This window comes from Pogoniulus pusillus, chromosome 5, assembly GCF_015220805.1.
Source record: "Pogoniulus pusillus isolate bPogPus1 chromosome 5, bPogPus1.pri, whole genome shotgun sequence".
Lineage (NCBI taxonomy): Eukaryota > Metazoa > Chordata > Aves > Piciformes > Lybiidae > Pogoniulus > Pogoniulus pusillus.
Window position 1 is genome coordinate 31,085,393 of NC_087268.1, and position 23,868 is coordinate 31,109,260.

At 38.0% G+C, this 23,868-nt stretch overlaps 1 protein-coding gene across 2 annotated transcripts in view; it reads right to left on the minus strand.

Moving 5' to 3' along the window:
* The window catches only part of TMCO3 (transmembrane and coiled-coil domains 3), a 39,234-nt gene continuing 15,366 nt past the window's right edge, over nucleotides 1-23,868 (minus strand). The window contains exons 5-14 of one of the 2 annotated variants that reach the window (XM_064143689.1): nucleotides 20,561-20,752; nucleotides 19,768-19,896; nucleotides 17,381-17,473; nucleotides 16,163-16,349; nucleotides 15,113-15,230; nucleotides 14,370-14,565; nucleotides 9,959-10,109; nucleotides 2,850-2,929; nucleotides 2,257-2,406; nucleotides 1-550 (exon numbers count right to left, since the gene is read on the minus strand). In XM_064143689.1, coding sequence (XP_063999759.1) covers nucleotides 437-550; nucleotides 2,257-2,406; nucleotides 2,850-2,929; nucleotides 9,959-10,109; nucleotides 14,370-14,565; nucleotides 15,113-15,230; nucleotides 16,163-16,349; nucleotides 17,381-17,473; nucleotides 19,768-19,896; nucleotides 20,561-20,752 — 1,410 coding nt within the window. In that variant the 3' untranslated portion in view covers nucleotides 1-436. Of the gene's footprint in view, nucleotides 551-2,256; nucleotides 2,407-2,849; nucleotides 2,930-9,958; nucleotides 10,110-14,369; nucleotides 14,566-15,112; nucleotides 15,231-16,162; nucleotides 16,350-17,380; nucleotides 17,474-19,767; nucleotides 19,897-20,560; nucleotides 20,753-23,868 lie in introns of those variants that run through there. The other variant, XM_064143691.1, reaches the window with a different exon arrangement.

The window sequence follows — 23,868 nt, forward strand, 5'->3', positions numbered from 1 at the left end:
TTTAGTGAAAGAAGATACCATAGGCACCATAATATATATATTTTCCTCTTTTTAAACAAAATCTGGTGATATACCAGCATTAACAAAATAGGATGAAAATTAAAAGGCACGTTTAGGCAAAGAAATAGCCAACACAGATCACATAATGCTATATTAAAAAAAAATAATTTACACTCTGAATTGATTAGATCAGGAAGAAATATTCTGGCATATTCTCATCTATCAGTAAGAAAGTGAATTTTGTAGAAGGTGTAATTCAAACGATACAATTTTTTAAACGTTTAATTTTGTTTTAAGGTCAGTATAAGGCTTATAACCAAGTGCACATCAAGAGGACTGACTACTCATAACCTCTTGTTTTCTGAGTGCATAGAAATACAATATGCAATGAAGATACTCCTTGCAAGATGAAGTATTGTATACATGCAAATCTTAATCAAGTACTTGAGCGTCTTTCAGGTCTGGGAACACATTTCATAATCGCAGCTCTCCACAGGGCAGGGGCAAGTAGAAGGCTTAGAGTAGTCACACTCAGAATAAGAAGATAGACCTGAAATTTGAAAGTAAAAGCCATTACTTCTCTTAGTTATACAGTACACTAAAATGTGACTAAAAGTTTGAGAAAATCCATACACTTCTGCACAGTATTTTCAGACTTCACCCATCTTACCAAGCAACTGTGCACATTGCTACAAAATAAAACAAGTGCACATGCAAATTACCTAATTATCTGTTTACCTAGTTTGAAGACACAATTATAGAGACAACATAAAAAGCTTACAGAAAATTGATTATTTTTAAGAGATCAATTTTGAAAGCTCATTGTGTGCCAAAGGTCAAAAACACCCAAACAAACTAAAGCAAACCACCCCAAACTCTTCTGGCTTAATAATGCAATGGCAATGTTCATTGTTCTTTTTATACACTGAAAAAAGCAAACAAAAATCCCTCTAAGATACACTGCATATCTTCTGAGAAAAAGATCTTAACTACATGATCTGAATGAGTCTTACAAAAGAGCAGCAGGAAGCAGTTTTGAGATCTCAAACAGAAGCATGGCTTTTCAGAACTATACAAATCTATACAGCAGACAGTGATGTGAGAACTTAAAACAAAGAAAAGCCTAAAGACCTCCAAGCACAGTGGATGGGCCTCTAAACTGGTTCTGTGATCATGTGTATCTTGCAATTCTGTACAAATATACAGTTTTTATAACTCCTAACTATATGCAAGAGTGGACATGAAAATGAATCACCTTTACCTACAGAAGTGAAGAGCATTGTGTAAGCTTTTTGCACATGCTTTGTTTGGAATTGGTTCCAGCATTATCCAGCCCACTCGCTCACACAATGAAGAGCTCCGAGTGCCAGCAAAGTATTTTTGTGAGCAGATAAAGAGGAGAAAGCAGCTAGCACTAGAAAATAAGGTCAGTTGTTCTATCTATATATTCATAATTTACTTAATTTCACAAAACAGACTTCATCTTGAAAAAAAAATAATGTTCTGACAGCCTCAGTATAAAACTATTTCTAAGGTTTCTTTCCTAGGGGATTTTTTTCGTGACTACTGGAAAAAGCTGGTTGTTTCTTCTTCAGAGGATTTAAAAACTTTGCAGACAACGATTACAAGTTTGCTTGCTTGTTTAAATGTTAAAGAAATTTCCAGTTCACCACATCTACTCTCTAGTTTGAGCTGCCTTTCTGCAGATCTAGTGAGTTTTAAAAGAAAAGGTGTCTCAGTGACTTGGGTGCTATCTACAACTCACTGCTTATATAATAAAGAAGTTGTAAGAGAGAGCATTTAAGGTTGAGAATTTTTAACTAAGCTACTGGAAAGTAAAACCTGCTATTTAAAATATCAAAGTACAGTAAGAAATAAGTTAAAAAGTGGAACTAAGAATCCTGTCAGGGACATGCATGTCTTCATCTGCATGGGTGGATTCTACTTGATAAGAGATGCCACAAAACTGGTCTGTACTGGTACATCCAATACACAGTAATACAAAATCCCAGGAACAAGTTCTTTACTGTGAGGGTAGTGGAATGCTGGAACAGGTTGCCCAGGGAGGTGATTTGGGCCCCATCCCTGAAGATATTCACAGTGAGGCTCAACAGGGCTCTGGGAAACCTGATCTAATTGAGGATGCCCCTGGTGACTGCAGAGAGGGTTGGACTAGATGACCTTTGGAGGTTCTTTCCAACCCAGACCATGATTCTAAGTTATTCAGGTGCAAACTCAAGCTACAGAACAGCTTACCTCCCGAGATATGATCCCTGCTCTGCGTGCTCTGCTTCCAAGAACAAAGGAGAATTCACTGACTTGTGCCAGTCCTGCTGAGACAATCCACTTGATATACTGGCTGGTCTTTGGAAGAATCAGGGAGAGGACAAACACTGCCAAGACAAACTTTAAAAACGTTTTTGTGGGTTGTTGTGGGCTTGTTGCAATATGCACAACATTAAATACAGATTCTGGACATAAACTAGTGGAGTTGCAAATGTGTCTTCTCTATAGATCTCAGAAGAGACAAATGTACACTGCCCAATAAAACATAGTATCTTGTTTACTATAAGGACCGCTAGATAACTTTGTCACAAAGTCCAAGGTAGACAAATAGATGTTTCTCCATATGTAACTTACTTTTAACATTAAATACAATCCTCTTCTTAATATTCTAAGGATGCCCTATAAAAACTGTATTTTACATCAAGAAGATTTCTCCAAATACAGATTTACAGTAAAGATGTAATGTTCTGTATATCGTATGTTCAGTTCATGCACAGAATTTTCAGTAGGACATACAGCACAAAGAGTATTAGACTATTTAAAGATAAATAAAAAGAAAATACCTTCATTATGACCACAGACAATGTAAGGAATAGTAAGACTGTCAGTTCATATATCACAAATGTGGGGAAAACATGAAGTCCTAGGAAGAAAGAAAGCATTTAAAAGTTTAAGACCAATATCTTACAATGAGAATTTTCTGAGATAATAATAGATTTAACGAGAACACTGTATTCTCAAAACCAGCAAACAAAAAGCCCTGACATTCCCACCAACACTACCTACTTGATCACCAAAGCACATCCTGCATTATCCTACCATTCTTTGGAGGGGTTTAGTACAAACAATACTCCCAGTTGTGTCAAATTGTATATGGCTGATGCATGAGCACTTCCACATGTGAAGTCTTCTCTCTTCCACTCCAGCCAAGAATCCACAATCTGAACTAAAACATGCTGCTAATGAAAGCTATAAAAATACTGCAGGCAAACAATTCAACTGGTCTGCATAGTGATTGTAACTGACACCACAACTATCACTGTAGAAGGAACATGATATTCAGTATTTGCATAGACTTTAGCTACAATAGAAAATGCAACTGTTTTGATCCCATGATCCTCACTTGCCAACAGTTAAAGTCACTTGAGCTGGAAAAGTCACTTATAGACTGAAATCAGATAAAGTCATAAATACCTTAGCATGGTCTAACAAATAAGCAATGATATAAAATCTCATTGCTATGATGTTGGTGGAGGCTTGGTTTGGGTTTTTTTTGCTGCTTTTGTTTGTTTGGTTGGTTGGTTTCTTTGGGGTTTATTGTTTGTTTGGGGTTGGTTGGTTTGTTTGGTGGGGGGGCTTAGAGGAGGTGGTGGTGAAAGAGAAGTCTGCCCCTTTTTTGGCAATTTTTGGGTTAGTTTTAATTCATTAATTATATGAAGCAAGATAAAAACCACAAAGAGTACAAAAATTAAAACTAAGTCCTACTAATATTAAATATAAGAAAAAAAGTATTTGTTGGAGAAATCCTGTAGTCACTGAGGAATAATCTTACTCACAGCTAAGTCCCTTTTTTTTACTCATAAGGTACACAGAACTTGTACAGGCAAACATAAATGTATCTTTGGAAGCTCAAAAACAGTGGTGGTGTTCTTGATAAATCCATAAGAGCTGGCAGTTCTCCAACCCGATTACATCTGGTGAAGGTCAAGAGTCTAGTTTATTAAAGCATAAAACATATATATTGATGCTGCAACGTCTAACTTGCAGTAGCAAGACAAGTTTTCAGAATTTTCCCCTGCCCCATTGTGCTGCAGAGTCAGAAGAACTGCAGAGAACTAAGAGCTATCTTCTCTTCCCAAGTACACAAAAGAAGTCACTTAGAGTTACTTAACAGTGTTTTGTCAATAGGCACATTCCATTGTGGATGAAAATGTGCTTCAAGTACATCAGAGATTTTTATACAAGCATGACACAGCCAGCACACACACACCCTGCTTTATATCTTCATCTGCTTCTAACTACTGAAGCACAAGCGCAGAATACTGTTAGCATACAAGGAGAGGTGGCAGAATAAGAGAGACAAACACCAGGCACACACACACAAATTCCAAATGTATGCACACGTGCATGTGGAAGGGCAAGTGGCTTCTCTTTTTGTACTGCTTATTGTGCACATTGCTGATTCACCTTTAGGCCAGTCTCAGAAACATGACAAACAACTAGAGAAACACAGCCTGTGACAATGTTCTGTTTGATAAGAGAGAAGGCCAGCTCTCTCACATCTGGAATTCAAGATTTCAGAGGGAAGTTACAAATACACTGTAGTGCTCTCATCACTACTGGTGGAGCTACCTTTTCAGTTCCAGAGCAGACAGCAGTCTGAAGTCCATTTGAACTGCTGCCTGACATGGAGATTATTACCATATTCCAAAGAGCTGAGACACAAACCACCACAGATTTTGATTGCAATACCATGGAGGTAAGCCTCTGCAAGGTGCAACAAGCCTAAACCTGTATATGCTGCTTTGAGCAAACAAATAAACATCCCAGCACAGGGACATGATTTGGGGCAAATAAATTCCATCATGGTGAATTCCATGGTCATTACAGACCTTTGCCCCAGACTAAGATGAAAACTTAGGGTAAGGCCAGGACTGCACTGCAAGCACATGAAGCCTTCCTGACAACACAAACGTTATCAGAAAGGTCGACTTCACAGACACAAGGTAGATTAATACAAGCATTTCTTTCAATGGCTTTAATCAGACTTTGTGACTAAGCTCAAGAGTCATTATGGGCTCATTCTTGAAAATGAAAGAAACACTTCAATCAAATAATCCAAGAATTTCAACACTGGTAGCATGTAGCATGTTGGCCTGTCACCAACAGCTAGGATAGTACTTCAGTACATTTTTACAGAGCTGAGCATAATCTACTGGACTTCAATTCTAAGCAGTGTTCTGGAACAGTCAGAATTGAGATTTTGGGATGAAAGTGACTTTGCATCAATGTCGAGCCAAAAAGCACAGTTCACTTGTGTAAGATGGCATAAGTTCTTCTGTGGCCAGTGACAGGCAAGATTTTGCATTCTGCATTCTCTTTGTCAAGTATTTTTTCTCTTCATAAGTAAACACTGTCTATCTGCCTCTTGATTAGACAGATTCTGCTAATCTGCTGGATGGCTGCTAAGCAGCACATGAAGATTCAAACACCATGAACACGTCCTGGGAAATCCAGCACCAAAAAGGTCTTAGAGATCTTAAGAGATCCTTGACAGCAAACAAGATTACAGAAGCCAGAATTCTGTTGATCAAACTGGAGCCAGCAGAATTAATTCTGATACATCCTCAAGACAGGACATCACTCAGAAAAAAAACCCTTTAGCAATGCATTTGGATGCTGTATCTACTAAATCTTAATGAACCTAAGATCATAGCTTGCAAATGCAACAAATATTAGAAACTTGTCCAGATCACTATGTAGCAGAAGGGGAATCAACATTCATCTCTTTCTGCAAAGGGGAAAGTCTTTGATTCTAATGCCAGTTCCAAGAGTTTCAAACCTCCAAGTTTCACTGTGTTCCACAAAAGATAACAGAGCAGAAGAGACGAACGGATAAGGAGAAAACAATTTATGTCACCTATTGAATTCCAGTTGGGATCTTCCTTTAATTTCTTTTGAATTTAAGAGAATTTTTAAGGAGCTCATCAAAGAAACATTGTGCATGTGTGTTCATTCTGGACAACAGTAGTGCTGACAGTGTCAGCATCACTCACCTTCTGAAGAAAAAAAACACACTATTAAAGAGTTTTCAGCATCTTCCATTCAAGATCTGACACTGAGCACAGAGGGAAACATGTAGGCTATCAAGTGAGTACACCTGTACTGCACACTGAAGATGCACAACTTTGTCAGTCAGTGGAACCATATGCCTCTTCACCAGTGGCAGATAGGGTCCTAATGCTCAATTTCAAATCCCATACACATTTTAGTCTGGCATAAAAATGGGATATTGGAGCAGGACTGGATTCGAGTTAATTCTAACCATGGCATCTGTCATAGTGTTGTGTTATGCAGTGGTAGCTGAAAGGGTGTTGATAACACACCAGTGTTTTGGCTACTGCTAAGCAGTGTTCATGCAGCACCAAGGGTCTGCTTTTCCAACATTCCCACTCCAACAGTAGGCTGAGGTCATGGGAGGAGTCACAGCTAAGCCAGCTGATCGAAACTGACCAAAGGGGGCATTCTATACCATATGACATCAGATCAAATATAAAAGCTAAGGGAAAGAAAGAAGTGGGGTGCATTCATTAATTGCATTTGACCTCTGGAGCAACCGCTGTGTGTACTGCAGCCCTGGGCATCTGACCTCCAGCCAGGGCCAAAGCACCACAGAAGCCTTTGCAGTCAGTCTTTGCAAAGATGCCTTCCATCTTTCTAAAAAGCAATCAACATAACATCAACTGACACACAAGTGGCAAGAGAAGGATCTGAGTACTAGGTACCAAAACAGAAATAAGAAAGTTCTCAAAATGCTGGTCTAAGGGGTTGTCTAGATGTTCTCTCCAAAAAAGTCCCAAAATTAGCAAAGACAGAGACTGTGAGAAACTTTCTAATCTCAGCAGATAGCACAGACAGCTAGAAACCTTGAGGAGTACACACAGGCCTAAGTGAAGGTACTGATGTAGAGTAACTCCAAGTGCAGCTGTTAATGCCTAACTACAAAGGTATATTATTACGACAAATGCACCCATGCGCAAATCTGAAAGCAGTAGCATTATGCAGGTCAAGCTAAGGACAAGACCACTGTTGCAGATATTATACAAACAACTACTACTCAGCTCAGGTTTTAGGGACCAGAAGGATTTCTGTAGTGGGAACAGAAAAGCAGGCATTTATGACAAGCAAAATAGGAACTAACTTTTGCAGATGGCATTTACATTACTCCTCAATTAAGTAGTTTTTCCCCCCATTTATTCCTTCAGAAGGAACAGACATTAGATTACTGCACTGGTGTACCAGCCCACCTCAAGGTCTTGAGTGTTTCTGCTTTCTATAAGAGGGTGCTTTCCTCTTGTAGTGAGGGAAAATCTTTCCCTGTGACATTTACATGATTTCACCTAGCAAATCTCTGCATATATGTACACATGCAAATTACTTAAGTAAAGCACAAGCAAGAAGTCTTCTCTTACTAGATTAAAAAAAAAGATTAAGGAACAATTTTCATCTTGCTCAGGACTTCTTTGCAGTGTCACATCACTCCTTTCTGAAAACCTACCTCCTACCCATTCCATACAATTTCCTGATAATCACAATATTGGAAAGTAATTCAAAGTAAAAAGGGAAGGGAGGGATAACATTTATTTGGGTAGGAAGGAGTGTTGTTTTGTTTTATAGGCTTGCTTTTCTGAAGCAAGTATTGTTACATTTTGTCAGAGACCTGAGCCAGATGCTCATTTTTCTGATTCTCAGCTAACTTTCTTCTGATGCAGGAACATTCATTTTCTGTAAAGCCATGAAAATTTACTAGGCAATTTTCTTTTTTCCTCCTTCTCGCAATTATAAGGCTAACAACAGTTAAAAATATTGGGTTTTATAAGTTCTGTGACAGAACTACTAAAATAATTTCCTTACAGTGTAGTGGAGGCTATATGGAGTGCTGCCAGCATGCCAACTGTGCTCTTGCTATTTTTCTTGTACTCTACAAAAGTCTGATCGTTGGTCTTAACTTATGCAGTCACAAGTGTGCATAGAACAGTATTTTTGTTCAGTCTGTCGTAAAATTAACTTTGGGCTTGTAATTACTTGTCCTGCTTTCTAACCACTTTATCACCATCTTTACTGAAACACACTAACATGATACCTGTGAGTATTTAGCAATTATTTGTTCAACCCTGTCAGGTTATATGGGCCCAAGACTTTTACCATAGCTCACTACCTTCCTTCCTTTATTGAAAACTAAGTTACTCAAATAAACACATCTATTACTAAGGAGTCTGACTGATCAGCACCAGCTATTATCATGGGCTGGGTGAAACAAAAAAAAAATCAAAAACATCAAGGCTGGCAAGCATCACTTTTTTTTTCACTAGCAGAAACAGCTTTAGTTTCTGTTATGAAACAATGGGTATCAAACAGGTATAGGAGGAAAGGCACTAAAATTATGTGACAGGATTTCACTCTCAGCTGAATAAACTTACAGAGATAAGAACAAAAAAAAAAAAAAAGAAACAAAATCAGAAGAAAAACTAAAAGTGGTCTTGAACAAAACCTCCAAATCAAAGAAACAAACCCCAAGAATTTCTGAGTAAACATAGGTTGAAGTAGGTTGGCTTTGTGCAAAGGGCCACTTTCAAAGTCTTTATTTTATACAGTGCCTCCAAAATAGGACATGCATCTTCCATACTATCCACAGAGAGAGACAAGTGCTTTCACGTGGCCTATCTCCTCATTCACTATACCTGAGCACTTCAGTAATGTGTTTATTTCCTTTAGACAAAACACACTGGAACATGCACAGACAGCTAAAGAATGTGGCAGTTCAAAACACAGCTACTGACTGACTGTAAATATTTTTGCAGTTAACTTATTTTGGATAATCAGTATGATGAGTTTCTCTCCTGGTCTTAGGCATCAGTGCTGCCTTTCAGTTGGCACTCAGGTTGTCTCTGAGATGCATGTTGCTCCATTATTACCTTTTTCCCCTGTGTTGAGAACACAGATTATATTTTCCTAACTAAAGAAATAAGATTCTATAAAACATAAAATAAAATCTCTTTTCATTATAGTATCCTGATTCTGAAGAAAACCAAGCCAAAAGAGCCTAAAATCTACCAACTGACTCAAAATAGCAATACTATTTTAGTATAAATGACAAGGTGAGAGGCCTCGAGCACAAGCCCTATGAGGAGAGGCTGAGGGAGCTGGGGTTGTTTAGCCTGGAGAAGAGGAGGCTCAGGGGTGACCTTATTGCTGTCTACAACTACCTGAAGGGTGGTTGTGGCCAGGGGGAGGTTGCTCTCTTCTCTCAGGTGGCCAGCACCAGAACGAGAGGACACAGCCTCAGGCTGCGCCAGGGGAAATTTCGGCTCGAGGTGAGGAGAAAGTTCTTCACTGAGAGAGTCATTGGACACTGGAATGGGCTGCCTGGGGAGGTGGTGGAGTCGTCGTCCCTGGGGCAGTTCAAGGCAAGGTTGGATGTGGCACTTGGTGCCATGGTCTAGCCTTGGGCACTGTGGTAAAGGGTTGGACTTGATGATCTGTGAGGTCTCTTCCAACCTTGGTGATACTGTGATACTGTGATACTGTGATACTGTAATACAGCCACTGTAAAGACTGAACATTTTCCTCAAAAATCCCAAAGCCAACAACCAAACAAAACTCTTTTTTTCCTTAAAATGTTTAGTTACATGTTTTAAATAACATTAATTCAGAATTAAATATGACAATGAAAATTGACACTAAAACCATAACTGAGAGTACAACATGGAAATGATTGTTATATAAAGAAAATATTAACAAAGGCAAACCAATATTGTGGTCAATTAAGAGTTTTATATTTTAGCAAAACAAAATTTATCACTACCCTCCAATCTGCAGGCACAATTTTTTTTCTCCTCCCCCACATTTTTAAGTTAACACTATTTCTAAAGTAGTATTTCTTAGAAGTTACCTATGGATGCAAAGAAAATGATGGCAAGAAAGTCACGTATTGGTTCAATACAGGACATAATCTCCTCAGTAACCATGTGACCCTGAGAAGAGATCAAAGCTCCAGCTAAGAAGCATCCCAGCTCCATTGAAACATCCAACAGCTCTGTGATCTGTCAAGGAATAACAGACAATCTATTGCTGTTCTCTAGCCTTGAAGTGACTTTATATACCACATCACAGTGAAATTATATAACTGCATATCATAAAAAATGTAGGAAATAACTACATCTTTTTGCAGGTTTAACAACAAACACAATCCAGTGTACTTATTTCAGTGTTCTGCAGTACTGCAGCACTACAATACAAAAGACTCACAAAACCAGTTTCCCCTCCGTGTTACCTCCTTCCCCACAAAAACAAAACTAAATTTCTTCATTGACATTGTAATGCTTTGTGTCACTTTTAAGACAGTGTCTGATTTCACAAAATGGAGAAAGATTATAATGGCTTCAGCCAGGAGCACATAAAACACTGAGGCTGTGAAACAAAGCAGGAAGAACAGCCTCTTTTCCAGCTGTTAAACTAGGGGAAAAGATAAAAATGAAATATTCTCATTTGGCAGGATAGTCTCAATTTAGCAGAAGTCCTCAACACAAATTATGTTTTATTATTGTAAGCTAAACTTAGAAATGCCTGCGTGCTTTTTATGAACAGGCATGCATTCAAGCACGTGATGCAAACTCCTGAAATGAAGCACAATATCCATTTGAAAGAATTCAGACTGCTTCATTGCTTTTCATTATTTGAATATGGTACTAGAAGGAATAGATGAAACACATGTAAAGAGACTGAACCAAGAACAAAACAACTGCTTAAGGCAATGCCCAGGACACTAAAAAAAGGCAAGAAGCATTTTTAGTCAGTATAAAAGCATGTTTTAAAATAATTACTTTAAAACAACGCTGCTGCAGACAGTCACCATACTGAGAAACAGCAATGATGTTAATATTAACAGAACTTTTAAACCTGAGGACTAATTCCCATAACAACATCAAATTAAGCAATGATACACAACAGTACATTTATGGACAAGATTCATCATATCATGAACAGCGTTAAACTGCTAAGGATGAAGCTAAAACTCAAGTGACTTGAAATTCATGGAGGATAGTAATAATTACAACAACAGTAATATCTCAAAGCATAAAATGCCACCTAAAATAAATCCCAGACTTCTGTGCAAGTTTTAATGCCCAAATGCTCATCACATAACACTCTTTGTGCTATCAGTCTGTCATTTGTTGCAAGACCTTTCAGAAAATTAACTGTTCTGTCAGCTAATGCAAATAGCTGCTGATTAGGCAAAATCAACAAAATAACATTTATAATGTTAATCTCATTTTACAATAAAAAGAATTTCACTGCTTTTCATCACCATTTTAAATTTTAAGTGGGAAGAAGGAAATGTATGTACAGCTTTTGGAATCACAAGAAGTTGAATAAAAGAAACAGTTATGAATAGGAAACATCTAAGTTGTTCTCCATCACCCATAGTTTGTTTTAAAAGTAACAAGTTCTTGAGTATGATTAAGATCCAATATAGCCCCTTTGAATAAAGCTGGAATAATTTTGACTATGTTTAAGTGTTACCAGGTATGAAAGAGCTCCAAGTCAAAATTTTCATATTTCTTAATCTCATTCTTTCCACTCCAGCCTGTTCTTCAGATTTATATCTATAAAGAGATGCCTTTTACTATTTCAATCCTGATCTCTGGTCGTCCAATAGAGTTACCAATAAATGGATACTTTTTTCTCAACTAGATCTGGAGCTTTAGGGCTTATCCTGTAGAGAGTTTGGGTGCGCATGTGCACACATAGACTGGAGAGGATTTGTTTTCTTGGCAGGAAGGTATTCCCAGCAAAACTTCTATAAGCAAAACTTCATTGAAAAGCATTTTGCATTTAAGTATTTCCTCTCTGCTTGCATAATTTTTAGTGTTTTGCTTTTACCAAACAGGGGTCTAACTAGTCCCTGGGCTCTGCATTGTTCTTTTCTCAATTCCTACATTACAGAAAGCTTTTTCAGTCAAAATTAAATGAAAATTGTTGTCAGCTTACATATTTTTCCCAGTACAACTTAGATTTTAGTTGCTTTCAAAGGTCCTACTTTACACTAATGCAGAAAGCATTGTTTTATTTTCACTAGAACATTGGATTTTTATGTTCAAATGTTCTACCGTAGCAATAAATAAAGAAAATATTAAGTGCTGTAACATGTTCCAGCTGAATTTCAACCATTTGCCCAGCAGTTGTTTTGCCTATATTCTCTAATAATGTGTATCTTACTGCTCCTCTTTGATTATCATAGAAGTTTAATGAATATGGTAAGCCAGTAAAATTAAAGAAACCTCTGATGCAAATACATGCATTAGAATTTCAGGCGTTAATAACTCAAATCTGCCCAAGAGTAAAAGAGATTAATATTAAGCTTGCATTTTAAGGAAAGTAAAGCCTTGATGGAAATGGAAATAAATTTTAGTGAGCCTTTGGACAAACCCTCCATCTCAACTTTATTAAATAATTAACTCGAATATTTGAGTTTTTCCTTAATCTTCTCATTTTAATTGATAGAAATGAGCTCATAAGCAGGCTATGAGCCTTTTAGAAGTACTCCAGGCAAACAAGGAATGATATTCCTAATGCAATGTAATACATTTTCATATATAAAGTACTGCAGTAACCTAACTATATATTCACTTAGTCTTTTTGGTATATAAAGCAAGTTGGCAATTTGACTCCATTTGCTGCCATCATGTCAGGTCATGACAATCTACCTGTTTTCCTACCAGGCACTCAAAAAACCTTAATTTATCCTTTTCAAATACATGTAACTTTTTTTCAAATTAGATTACCATCCCCCATCCTATGTTTCTATCCCTGATACAGTAGGACATCCATACCAATTAAGATTACTTTTCTAGAAGATACGTTTGTTGAGCTTTTTAATTGCACAACCAAATACTTTGTTTTGCTTTGTTGTTTTTTTTCCCCTTATTTTTCCCTTAAGTCTCTGTGTTCACACTAGAACTTGCAGCACTACTATAATGGATGTCATCAGTGTCAGTGAATATCAAGCATGTCAACTGGTTCAACTGAAGTTACATGCAGTATCTTGTGTACTGTTACCTTTGAAACATTATTTATCAGCTTTAAAAATTGTTTTTACTTGAAGTATGCAAAATATTTGCTCCTTCAGAAGTGCTTCTCATGTTGAAGAAGCATTATGGTTTTGTACTGCAAATCCAGCATACTCAGGTTTGTAGACACGCACATATTACGTAAAGTCATGTAGACAAACTCCTGGTACATTTGATACATGATTTAGGCACAATATAAGAAATTAAGTAACATTAGTCTACATAGGTCATATTTTTAATGAAAATAAAACTGCTTCTAGATAGCAAAATGCCATAACATTCTATGTAACTTTTGTGGTTCAGATGCTATTTTTTATTGAAGTTGTTCTACAAATGTATGGCTGCTTATTAGAAACTGAAAAGGAGAAACTAATTTTGTTCTTTCTTTGTTCTTTAAATAACGTGTTTGAAATAGGAATGACTGATCAGTGGGATGGCATTTTTAACTTATTCAATAATAGGTATGCTCTCATTGAGTTCTTAATTGACCTTCTTCCTCAAAGAGGTTGGTTTTCTCTGTTGGAGCTGTAATAATTCAGCCAATACTCCCAGAAAACAAAAAGGTGAAATAACTTTTGGAAATAATGTTTCTCATACATCCTCAGAGGACACAATGATCTGCACATCCAGGACAATGAAGTTTCTAACCTACAACACTATGAGTGACTATCACATTCTGTTACACAGCAGAATATTTTTTCATAGAGCTGAAACATGAGATAGAAATAAACAGAAAGAAGAATCAGAGGGAAATTAACCAAATCCAAAATGGATATAAAAATCCATGAACATTAAGGAATTTTTCTGCTTTCTCAACTTCATCCCAAACTCTTTACCTCCCACAAGAAAAAATATTTTATAATAAAAAAACCCATATTGCTCTTGAAAATAGACTTGAGAGCAAATGCTGCAATCAGCCATTATCAGTAACTCAAAACCCATCCTAAATTGTTTTCAAACACAGAATGCAGTTGAAAATTATGATTATTTCATCATGATTCTTTAACTGGCTGTATTAAAAGTTCATCTGATTGACATTCAAATTTTCTCTCTCCTTATTCATCTATGCTGTAATGCATGAGTCATCAGTGCACTCAGGGTTTGTTATGAAACAAACTCAAATAATTAATTATAGAGGTCCAAGGCTATGCAATAAAAATGCGATGGCTTTTGTGGTACTGATGCAGCAAACTACCACATGATTGAAAATGGTTTATTAATTGACAAGATTACCGTTAACATAAGGAAGATGAATGCAGTTATTCCTAGAATGAGGATTTCTTTATTCCCTTTGCTTTCTGTATGCAGCTTGCGATAATAGGGTCCTATGAGATAAGTCTTTATAACAAGACATAGAAGAAAAACGGCAGCCAGAGAAAAGAGAATTTGGCCAATCAGTATCAGTATTCTCAGTATTTCCTTGAAAATGCTGGAAGAGAAGAACAAAAGGTTTTTTCATAAGTTCTGTCATGCCTCCCAACCAGTTTCCCCTAAGTAAAAAGATCTAATTCCACAGATATTCAAAACTGAATAGTAACAGTAAGGTATATTAATAGACAAAGATTAATAATTAATCTGCTGAGTGCACAGCTTTCTCTTTTGCACCCTAGACTTTACTTCCATGTAATTCAGAAAAGATATTTGTTAATTGATCTTTGAGGTAAGCCACTAGTCTCAATAATACTACCATATATTATTTGACAAAAATATGTCTTGAGGGCACAAAGTAGCTGAAGTAAAGCAACTGAAAACATTCACCTTTTTTTTATAATAACTTTTCAATGAACAGGACCAAAGCAGCTAGAACAGAAAGAATATCCTCATGCAACATGACAAATGCCAATAGTAAAGAGAACTAACAGAACAGAGTGGATATTTATCACAGGACTGACATTAACTATAGTGCTTTCACATTCATATTTGCAATCTACATACAAAAGTGGCTGGAGGGAGGATACATACAGTATTTTTTTTACCTGGAATGTGTGCTCACTCCTGCTTGAATAAGTGTAGGCATGACAGCTATAAATAAACCAAGCTGCACATCCTGCATGACCAACATGCCAAGTAGTACACTGCTGTAGTCAATGTCCCCTGTACACCAACAAAGCAGTTGTGGAAACTTTCATCAGTACCTGCAAATGCTTGTAGTGCTCAGAAAACTAGAAATGCGGTAATCAAATGGAAGCTAAAGATACAATTCAATGGAGTGAGGTCATTCAAAGCCTTCTGCTTGGTTTGTTTTATCCCATCAGTATGTAAATTAAAATAGATATTAATCAAAGTATGTTAAAAACATAAAGAAAATACTCCTGTGAAGCTTGTGTTACACAATGTAACAGACTTTGTTTAGCAGTTAAGCACTACGAATGCATTTACTGGAACTTCTTTACTGAAAGCATACAGTCCTTAGAATAACAGACACAAGTGAGAAGCAGTACGCATAAAATATACACTTTGAGTTTAGGCGTTAGAATATGAATATTCTAGGGAGAAATTTAATGCAGTGCATTTGAGGGAGGTTTAAGCAGAAGAAAGCAGGATGGCAAAACTTTTGAAAGGGAACATTTAGAAGGCTTGGAGAAACAAGTGATATGGCACTTGAACATACTTAGTTGAAGGGCTGTTAGCTATGAAAGAATACGTGAGCTAGTCTGAGTTTGCTAAAGAAGGGTGTGAATTATTTAAGTTAGGCTTTCTGTTCTGATGACAGACCAGCAGTAGTGGTCTAACCTGGTAACCTCTTAGAAGGACCCTGGGCCCTCAGTGAAGCAAATTCTTAACATGAAGAGTACTGACTGGGCTACGCTGTCTTTCCCCATGTAAACAGAAGATACACCTCATAACAAGAACATACATAACACTGGACAGTATTATAAGAGGATAGCCCCTTGTAAATCAAACTTAACAGTAGATTTAGTTTTGTTTCATCTTTTTTAAAGGTTTCTCTTGCAATATTGCAATGTCAACTTCTTCCAGATTTTATTGTAGATACTACAGTAGTCCATATTGAAATTCGTATTTACCTTCTTTATCACCTCGAACACTACCCGCAAGAAATCTTGACACTAATGGTGTGCTTGATAAAGATAAACAAGTGGAAATGAAGACACTTTGTGTTGGTCGAATTTGGAGCAGGTGTCCCCAGAGTAAACCAAAGGCAATCATCAGAATTGTCATGTAGCAGGGTCCTTGCAGAGATATTTTCCATACCTTGGGAAGAAAACAAGTTCTTATGAAAAAATCTGATGACGCCTTTTTCCTGATAAGCTGCAGTGATTTCCAACACAAATAAGCAGTTAAAGATGCATGATCTGGAACTGCTTTACTGGGCCATAGAAGCAACAGGCTATCATCCTATACACTGTAAAATTCTGAAGTTATTATGCTTAGTGGATAATAATCTAGGCTAGAAGGCTGGTTAGCAGAAAGTAGGCAAATTTCCCAGTGCTCACAGACAAACTAAGTGCCAAAGGCCCAGTATGGGTTGAAATAACACTAAAATCATTGAATGGAAGATCACTTAGGTGATGTAGTTCCAGGGTGGAGGAAAAAAAAAATGGGAGTGGCAAAGATTATCATCAAGTTCAGCATCCCATTTCACACTAGTGAGCACACAATTCTGAAGTAACAACTAACACACTACAGTTCAAGAATCCTACTACTGGGTTTTATCTTTGACAACAGACTAGAAAAAGCAAACTAAGCAGAATGATCATAAATTTTAACATATGTCAGTTAAAGCTTTCAGAGTCTCATGAACTCAAACTCATCAGTTTAGGAACAAATTAAACCTTGTTGTGGTTCTTTACACAGAGGCATATGGTCTTTCCATATTTTGCAGCAGTATTTTCCACTATCTAAATTTGAGCTGATTTATGACATAACTTTTTTTTTTTTTTAATTAAGACCAAGAGAAACTTCCAACTTTTTGCTGAATCTTGATGACTACATCATGTAATATTTCAGAGTGGGCTAATATACTTGCAGGATCAATTTATTAGTCAGTCCTGTGTGTAACATTCATTCTGTATCCAGCACATAACAACTGATTATTGTTTAATTTTTTTAAGACTAGGAACCATCATTGGACTCCATTACAGCAACTGCATGCTACTGCACATTAAAATAACACAGAGCTGGATTTCCATAAATTCTGAGAGATGGAAAAACGTGAGATTTAATTGATAACTAGAACATCAGCAATTAAATGCTGTAATGTAGGGTATTATAAAAAAAAATACCTTCCTTAATCTTTCAGGAGAAAATTCCAGACCAACTAGAAAGAGAGTGAAGAACACCCCAAACTCTCCTAAGGTCTCCACCTGTACAATAGACTTTAAAAAAAAAAGAAAACATAAATAAATCAATGCACAGCAGTCTAATTATAATACAAACTACAAATCCACTTACAAAACAAATTGTTTCTCCCTGTGTTTCCATTGATAGTTCAATTGCTGGCCACATGACACCAGAAGTTCCTTCAGCATCTTTATGGTTAAAACATTTTCCCCCATCACCTAGACAATTTAGCTGGATAGCAATGGTCACCCAAAATGCAAATGTGTGTTGAACTAGGTAAACTTGCTTGGTTGTTGAAACTAAATGGGTTGTGTTTTATGCATATGCTAGTAAACCCCACAAAGGTTGCATTCCAGAAGCTACTTCTAGCTAGATACTTTATTGGTCTATTGGTATTATCATTCTGCTAGACTATAGTTGCTCTTCTGCTCTTCATCCTATAGGCTCCACACATCAGTCTCTCATAGCACAACCACTAGTGTTTCCACTTAAAAGAGAGAAGGGTGTAATAGCAGGACAAGTGGTGTTCTTCTTTGTCACAACAGAAAATAACATTTCTTTATGCATTTAAAATCCAGAGCAGAAGAAAACAGGGTCGATCATCAGTCAGAGAAGTGAAGATGGAATCCATCTTCCCTGCCAGACTAGAATCTGCCTGTTTCCTCTTTGTGCCAGATTAAAATCTGCCCACCTCCTCAATTCCTCCAACATATAACTCTTTATGAAATACTGAAGTAACAAAACAAGACAGCATGCACAAGAGACTCAAGTCAACATGAACATTGCACAGAAAAATAATGCTTAACCAGAGTTCCACAAAAAACAGGCAGCTCACTAGAAGGAATCTCTCCTGTATGTTCTGACCACATCATCTTCCTCATTTTAAGTCTCTGAAATTCATTGTTGAATCTCTTTCTAATGCCAAGCTTACAACCTCGTTTCTCAGTCTGTGTGGTCAAGCTTTCCAGACCTTCTCAACCCAGAGGTTACGTAAAACACAAAGATTGTTATTTAATCTGTTTTAGAATATGAAAATGTGAAAGTGCCATTTCTGTAGCCTCCTCCTTCAATACAAGATTGACAAAATCCTACAATCTCGACTCAGTCCTACTGATTTTTGAGTCCAACAGTCATTTTAATCAAAAATGCACATAAAAGCAGAGGTCACAACAATAAGCTCCAAGTAGTTACGTGGATATCACTGTAACTTATCCAGACATTACAATGTAAGCTTGACATGTGTTCTTGTTTTGCCTGCTGGCTAAACAACCCTGTTAATGCACACCAGACCACTAATCAAAACACAGGCCGTGTCCAGCCAACCACAGCCCACGGTTTGGCATCAGCTAGTAATCAGGGTACACATGAGGGAGCTAAAAGGGTTCAGGAGACTTCAGGAATGTAGGCAGAGGACTGAAAAAGAGGTAGGGTAACTGAGATCAATGAAAGAGCTACAGAGATGCAAAATGACTCCAGGAAGCCAAGCTATGCTACTCAGGGTATTACTTGTTTTCAAGCACTTCCTTGACTGCCAACACCGACTTTTGGCAAATTACTGAATATTTTATGTAACTTAAATAATCTGCCTCTCAAATCACAGTATCACAGAATGTCAGGGGTTAGAAGGGATCTCGAAAGATCATCTAGCCTAACTCCCTTGCCAAAGCACAATTACCTATACCAGATCACACAGGAAGGCATCCAGGCAGGTTTTGAATATCTCCAGAGAGGGAGACTCCACAACCCCCCTGGGTAGCCTGTGCCAGTGTTCTGTCACAGTCACAGTGAAAAAAAATTCCTCCTCATGTTTACATGAAGCTTCCTATGCCTTAGCTTCCACCCATTCATCCTTGTCCTGCCATTGGGTATCACCGAGAAGAACCTGGCTCCATCCTCCTGGCACTCACCCTTTACATATTTATAAACCTTGATGAGTTCACCTCTCAGTCTCCTCTTCTGATGTGATGCTTTACGATTAAAGACAAAATACCAAAACAAACGAGCAAAAAAACCTCACATCCCCCCCAAAAATCCAGCCCAAAACAAACAAAAAAAGAAACAAACCCAAACAAACAAAAAATGCACAACCACACAATAAAAAAAACCCCTGCAACATTCAGCTTTCACTTTCAACAACTGCATGTCATGAATATATATGGGGGAAAAAAAGGAAAACAAATTAAAAAAAAAAAGGCCCAGGTTTAGGGATTTTTCCCTTTTTTTTTTTTGTTTAAATACTTTTTAAGTTGCCGATACCATATTATTTTAAAACAACTTAAAAGACTTTGACAACAAATTAAACCAGTCAGGAAGCAACCTGTATGCTTACCTTGATACTATTTAGTCCTGATGGCCCTAAAAGCACTCCACAGATGACATACCCAAACATAGTTGGCAATCCTATTGTTGTGCACAGCCAGCCACATGGCAAAGACAGCATTCCTATAGTCACAATATCCTAAACATGTAAGATTTACAAACACATTAATATTAAGGACACACAAATTTGGGATAAAATGAAAAGCTATTATCTTTCAAAAAGATAAATGTAGAATTCAGCCTGTGGAAATGAAAAGACAACTTCAGTAAACTAACCTGAACACTTTGCATTAAGAGTAAATGGTGAAACATCCACTTTGATCTTTTGGGTTTGGGGTCTTTTGGTTTGTTTGTTTGATTGGTTTGGTTTATTGTTTTGTTGCTTAAACCCCTCTGCAGTTATTCTTCATGAAGCACAAATAGAATAAAAACCACCTTTATGTATTTTCCAACACTCTTTTTTTCATCATAAGACATAAACAGATCAGTTCTCAAGTGACAACATACAAGCTGTTTATCAGACACTGTGCAGTCCAAGAGAAGGGACAGTGCCCCAAATGTGAAACTAGTTAAATCATATAAAAACAGGGAGGATTCTTGTGGCACCATGATCAGTCTTGTGACAATTATATTAAAAGTAGGGAATAAGCTGGCTAGCAAATGAGTGAATCACAAATGCCAGGCTAACTTTAGAGGCCCAAATTTTGAAACTGTGTTCAATTCAGCCAAGCAGGACTGGCATGCAACCTAGAGAGATGAAATCTTACCAAAATAACCAACAAGAATGTCTCTAAAACGATTACCTTTATGAAATGATGATCAGCACGAGGAATGGTTGAATCTCTGGGCTTAGTAAGGATATATTGATTGTTCTGGGAATCAATAAGCATACTGAGACCTAAGTCATCTTCTATTTCTCTTTTTGAAGCGTTTCTTTTGGAGTTGGATTCATCTTCTTCCACTCTTAAAACCGCTTCAAAGTTTACACCTCTTACCTGTAAGAAAAAAGAAAACAAAACAAAAAACAAGAGAGGCAATGAAGCATACAGTAAAAAGGGAAAGACCATTAGCTGTGGTTGAAGTTGCTCCGGAATTTGTTGACACTGACTAAAAATACTGAAGTTTCTTCTTAGACAAGTCTTTCAGTCTCTTTCAAAACCTGATGTCCACAGCAGAAAAGGCTATAATTTGCTCTACACTTAAAAATGGAGGGGGTTTCCAGACCTCTTCAGCCAACTTGTAAATCCAAAAAAGACAGCTTTCCAAAGCTGCAAAATTCCAATTCAGTATTTTCAGTTGCACCTAATCTGACCTTTTAAAAGAAAAGCTTTTTAACATTTAGAACACAAAAGGTTGGAATGAAATGTAACATTGTATTCCCTTAAATAAAATCAATACATTCGATCCACATAAAATGTGAAATAATGACTGCATTCCAAGTCAGGAAAAAGTCACTCTCTTGAAAATTTCACAGGATCACAGAACTTTAGAGGCTGAAAAGGACTTCCAGAGATAAGTCCAACCCCCTTGACAAGCAGGATCACCTAGGGTTGTTCGCACAGGAATGCATCCAGAAGGGATCTGAAAGTATTCAGAGCAGGAGACTCCACAACTTCTCTGGGCAGCCTGTTCCAGTGCTTCGTCGCCTTCACTTGTGATGGTTTGGGTGTTCCTCGCCCCCCCCACTTTAGAAAATCACCCAGCCTAGACTCAGCCACCTCTGGAAATATGAACGAAGCTTATATATACAGCTGGCACAATATACAAGCAGATATTTACAGTATATACAGTTATAGACAGAAATATACAAGGTAAAAGGTAATACAGAAACACAACTCCCCTTCCAGAAACCTGAGTCCCCAGGAGGGTCTCTCAACCTCCCCTTCACCTTCCCCCTACCCCTCTCAACCTTACCCCAGTCCCAAGGAAGAATGGAGGTTCAGCCAGGGGGTTAGGAAGCAAAGTGGATTAGCCAAGGAAACAGAGGGTGTGGTTAAGAGAGAGATGTAGCTCAGAGCTCGCCAGCAGTAGAAGTGGCTTTATTTACGTTTTGCTCTTCGATTCTTATACATCTCAGCAGGCCTATGAGGGAAGTAGACATCACCATTGCTTTCCTTTCACAGCCTGTAATCTAGGTCTTCTCACCAAAGCACTCTAGCTAGCTTCTAAGTAGCACATCACTGTAAAGAAGTTTCTTATGTTGAGGTGAAACTTTCTATGTTCCAGTCCGTTGCCATTGCTCCTTATCCTATTGCTGCTGACCAGCAAAGAGATTGGTTCCATCCACTTGACACTCCTCAGATATTTACAGACATTGATGAGATCTCCTCTCAGTCTCCTCTTTTCCAGACTAAACAGCCCCAGGTTTCTCAGCCTCTCTCCACAGGAGAGATGCTCAAGTTCCCCGCTCATCTTTGTGACTCTCTGCTAGACTCTTTCCAGCAGTTCCCTGTCTCTCTTGAACTGCGGAGCCCAAAATTTGACACAGTATTTCAGGTGTGGTCTCCACAGTTCTCCAGGAGTGGTATTCCAGGTGGGAAGGAGAGAGGATATGAAATGTTTCTACCTAACTCTGTTGCCAGTGCCTGTAATTACAAAGTGGAAGACTATAGGATAATTTAATAATTCACTGCATTTTACATAATGTAGATTTTAACAGTATTCAGAAGCAGTTATTGTTGTTGCTTCTTTTAAAAGAAGGCACACCAACTAAAGTGAATCTATGCCAATGCATGCAGCATGGGCAATAAGCAGGAAGAGCTTGAGGAAATTCTTCTTCACAGAGAGAGTGATTTGCCACTGGAATGGGCTGCCCAGGGAGGTGGTGGAGTCACTGTCCCTGAGGGTATTCAAGAAGCAACTGGATAAGGCATTTAGTGCCATGGTCTAGATGACTGGATAGGGCTGGGTGCTAGGTTGGACGGGATGATCCTGGAGGTCTCTTCCAACCTGGTTGGTTGACTCTAAGGGAACAAGGAATTTAGAAAGACTTTATCCAAAACAACGATATAACCACCCTGGTGAAAGCAAGGTGGGATGAATCCCACAACTGCAGCACCATGTTGGACAGCTATGGGCTCTTTAGAAGGGATAGACCCAGAATTAGAGGCCATGGGCTGGCCCTGTAAGTTAGGGAAGGTGTTGACTGTCTCAAGCATGACAGCAGTAATGATAGGGTTGAATGCTTGTGGGTGAGACTCAGAGGGACAGCCAACAAGGCAGATGTCATGGTGGGATTCTGTTACCAGGATGTGGTTGATGAAATATTTTACAGATGTCTGGGTAAGGTCTCAGAATTGCTAGCTCTTGCTCTTGCGGGGGACTTCAGCTTACAAAACATCTGCTGGAAATACAACACAGTGGACAGGGAGCAGTCCCAGAGGTTCTTGGAGTGTGTGGAAGATAACTCCCTAACACATCTGATGATTTCTGGAAGGCAGACTTTGACATGTTTAGGAGATTGGTTGATGGCATCCCCTAGGAGGTAGTCCTGAAGGACAAAGAAGTCCAGGAAGGCTAGACATTCCTTAAGAGGGAAATATTCAAGGCACAGGAATGGGCTGTCTCCAAACACTATAAAATGAGCCAGCAGAGCAGAAGAATGGCCTGAGTAGGTACTGAGCTTTGGGTAGAACTAATGGAGAATAGCAAAGTCTACTGGCTATGGAAGAAGGGCAGATAACTCAGGAAGAGTACAAGGTTGCTGCAAAGATATGTAGGGAGAAAATTAGAAAGGCCAAAGTTCAATTAGAACTTAATCTGAGCAGTGTCATTAAGGACAATACAGATAATAATCTTTCCATAAATATGTTAACAGTAAAAGAAGACCTAAAAGAGAATCTCTATCAGCTACTGGATGTGGGAGGGAACCTGGTGATCAAGGACAAGGAAAAGGCTGAGCTGCTGAATAGCTACTTTGCCTCATTCCTTGTCAGCAACACCACTTGCTCCCTAAGAGTCCATCTCCCAGCACTGCTAACAGGGATCAGCAGCAGAACATAGCCCTCATAATCCAGGAGAAAATGACCAATGGCCTTTTATGTGACTTAGATGTGCACAAGTCTTTGGAACAGGAGGGGATCCATCTAGAGGTACTTAAGAGGCTGACAGA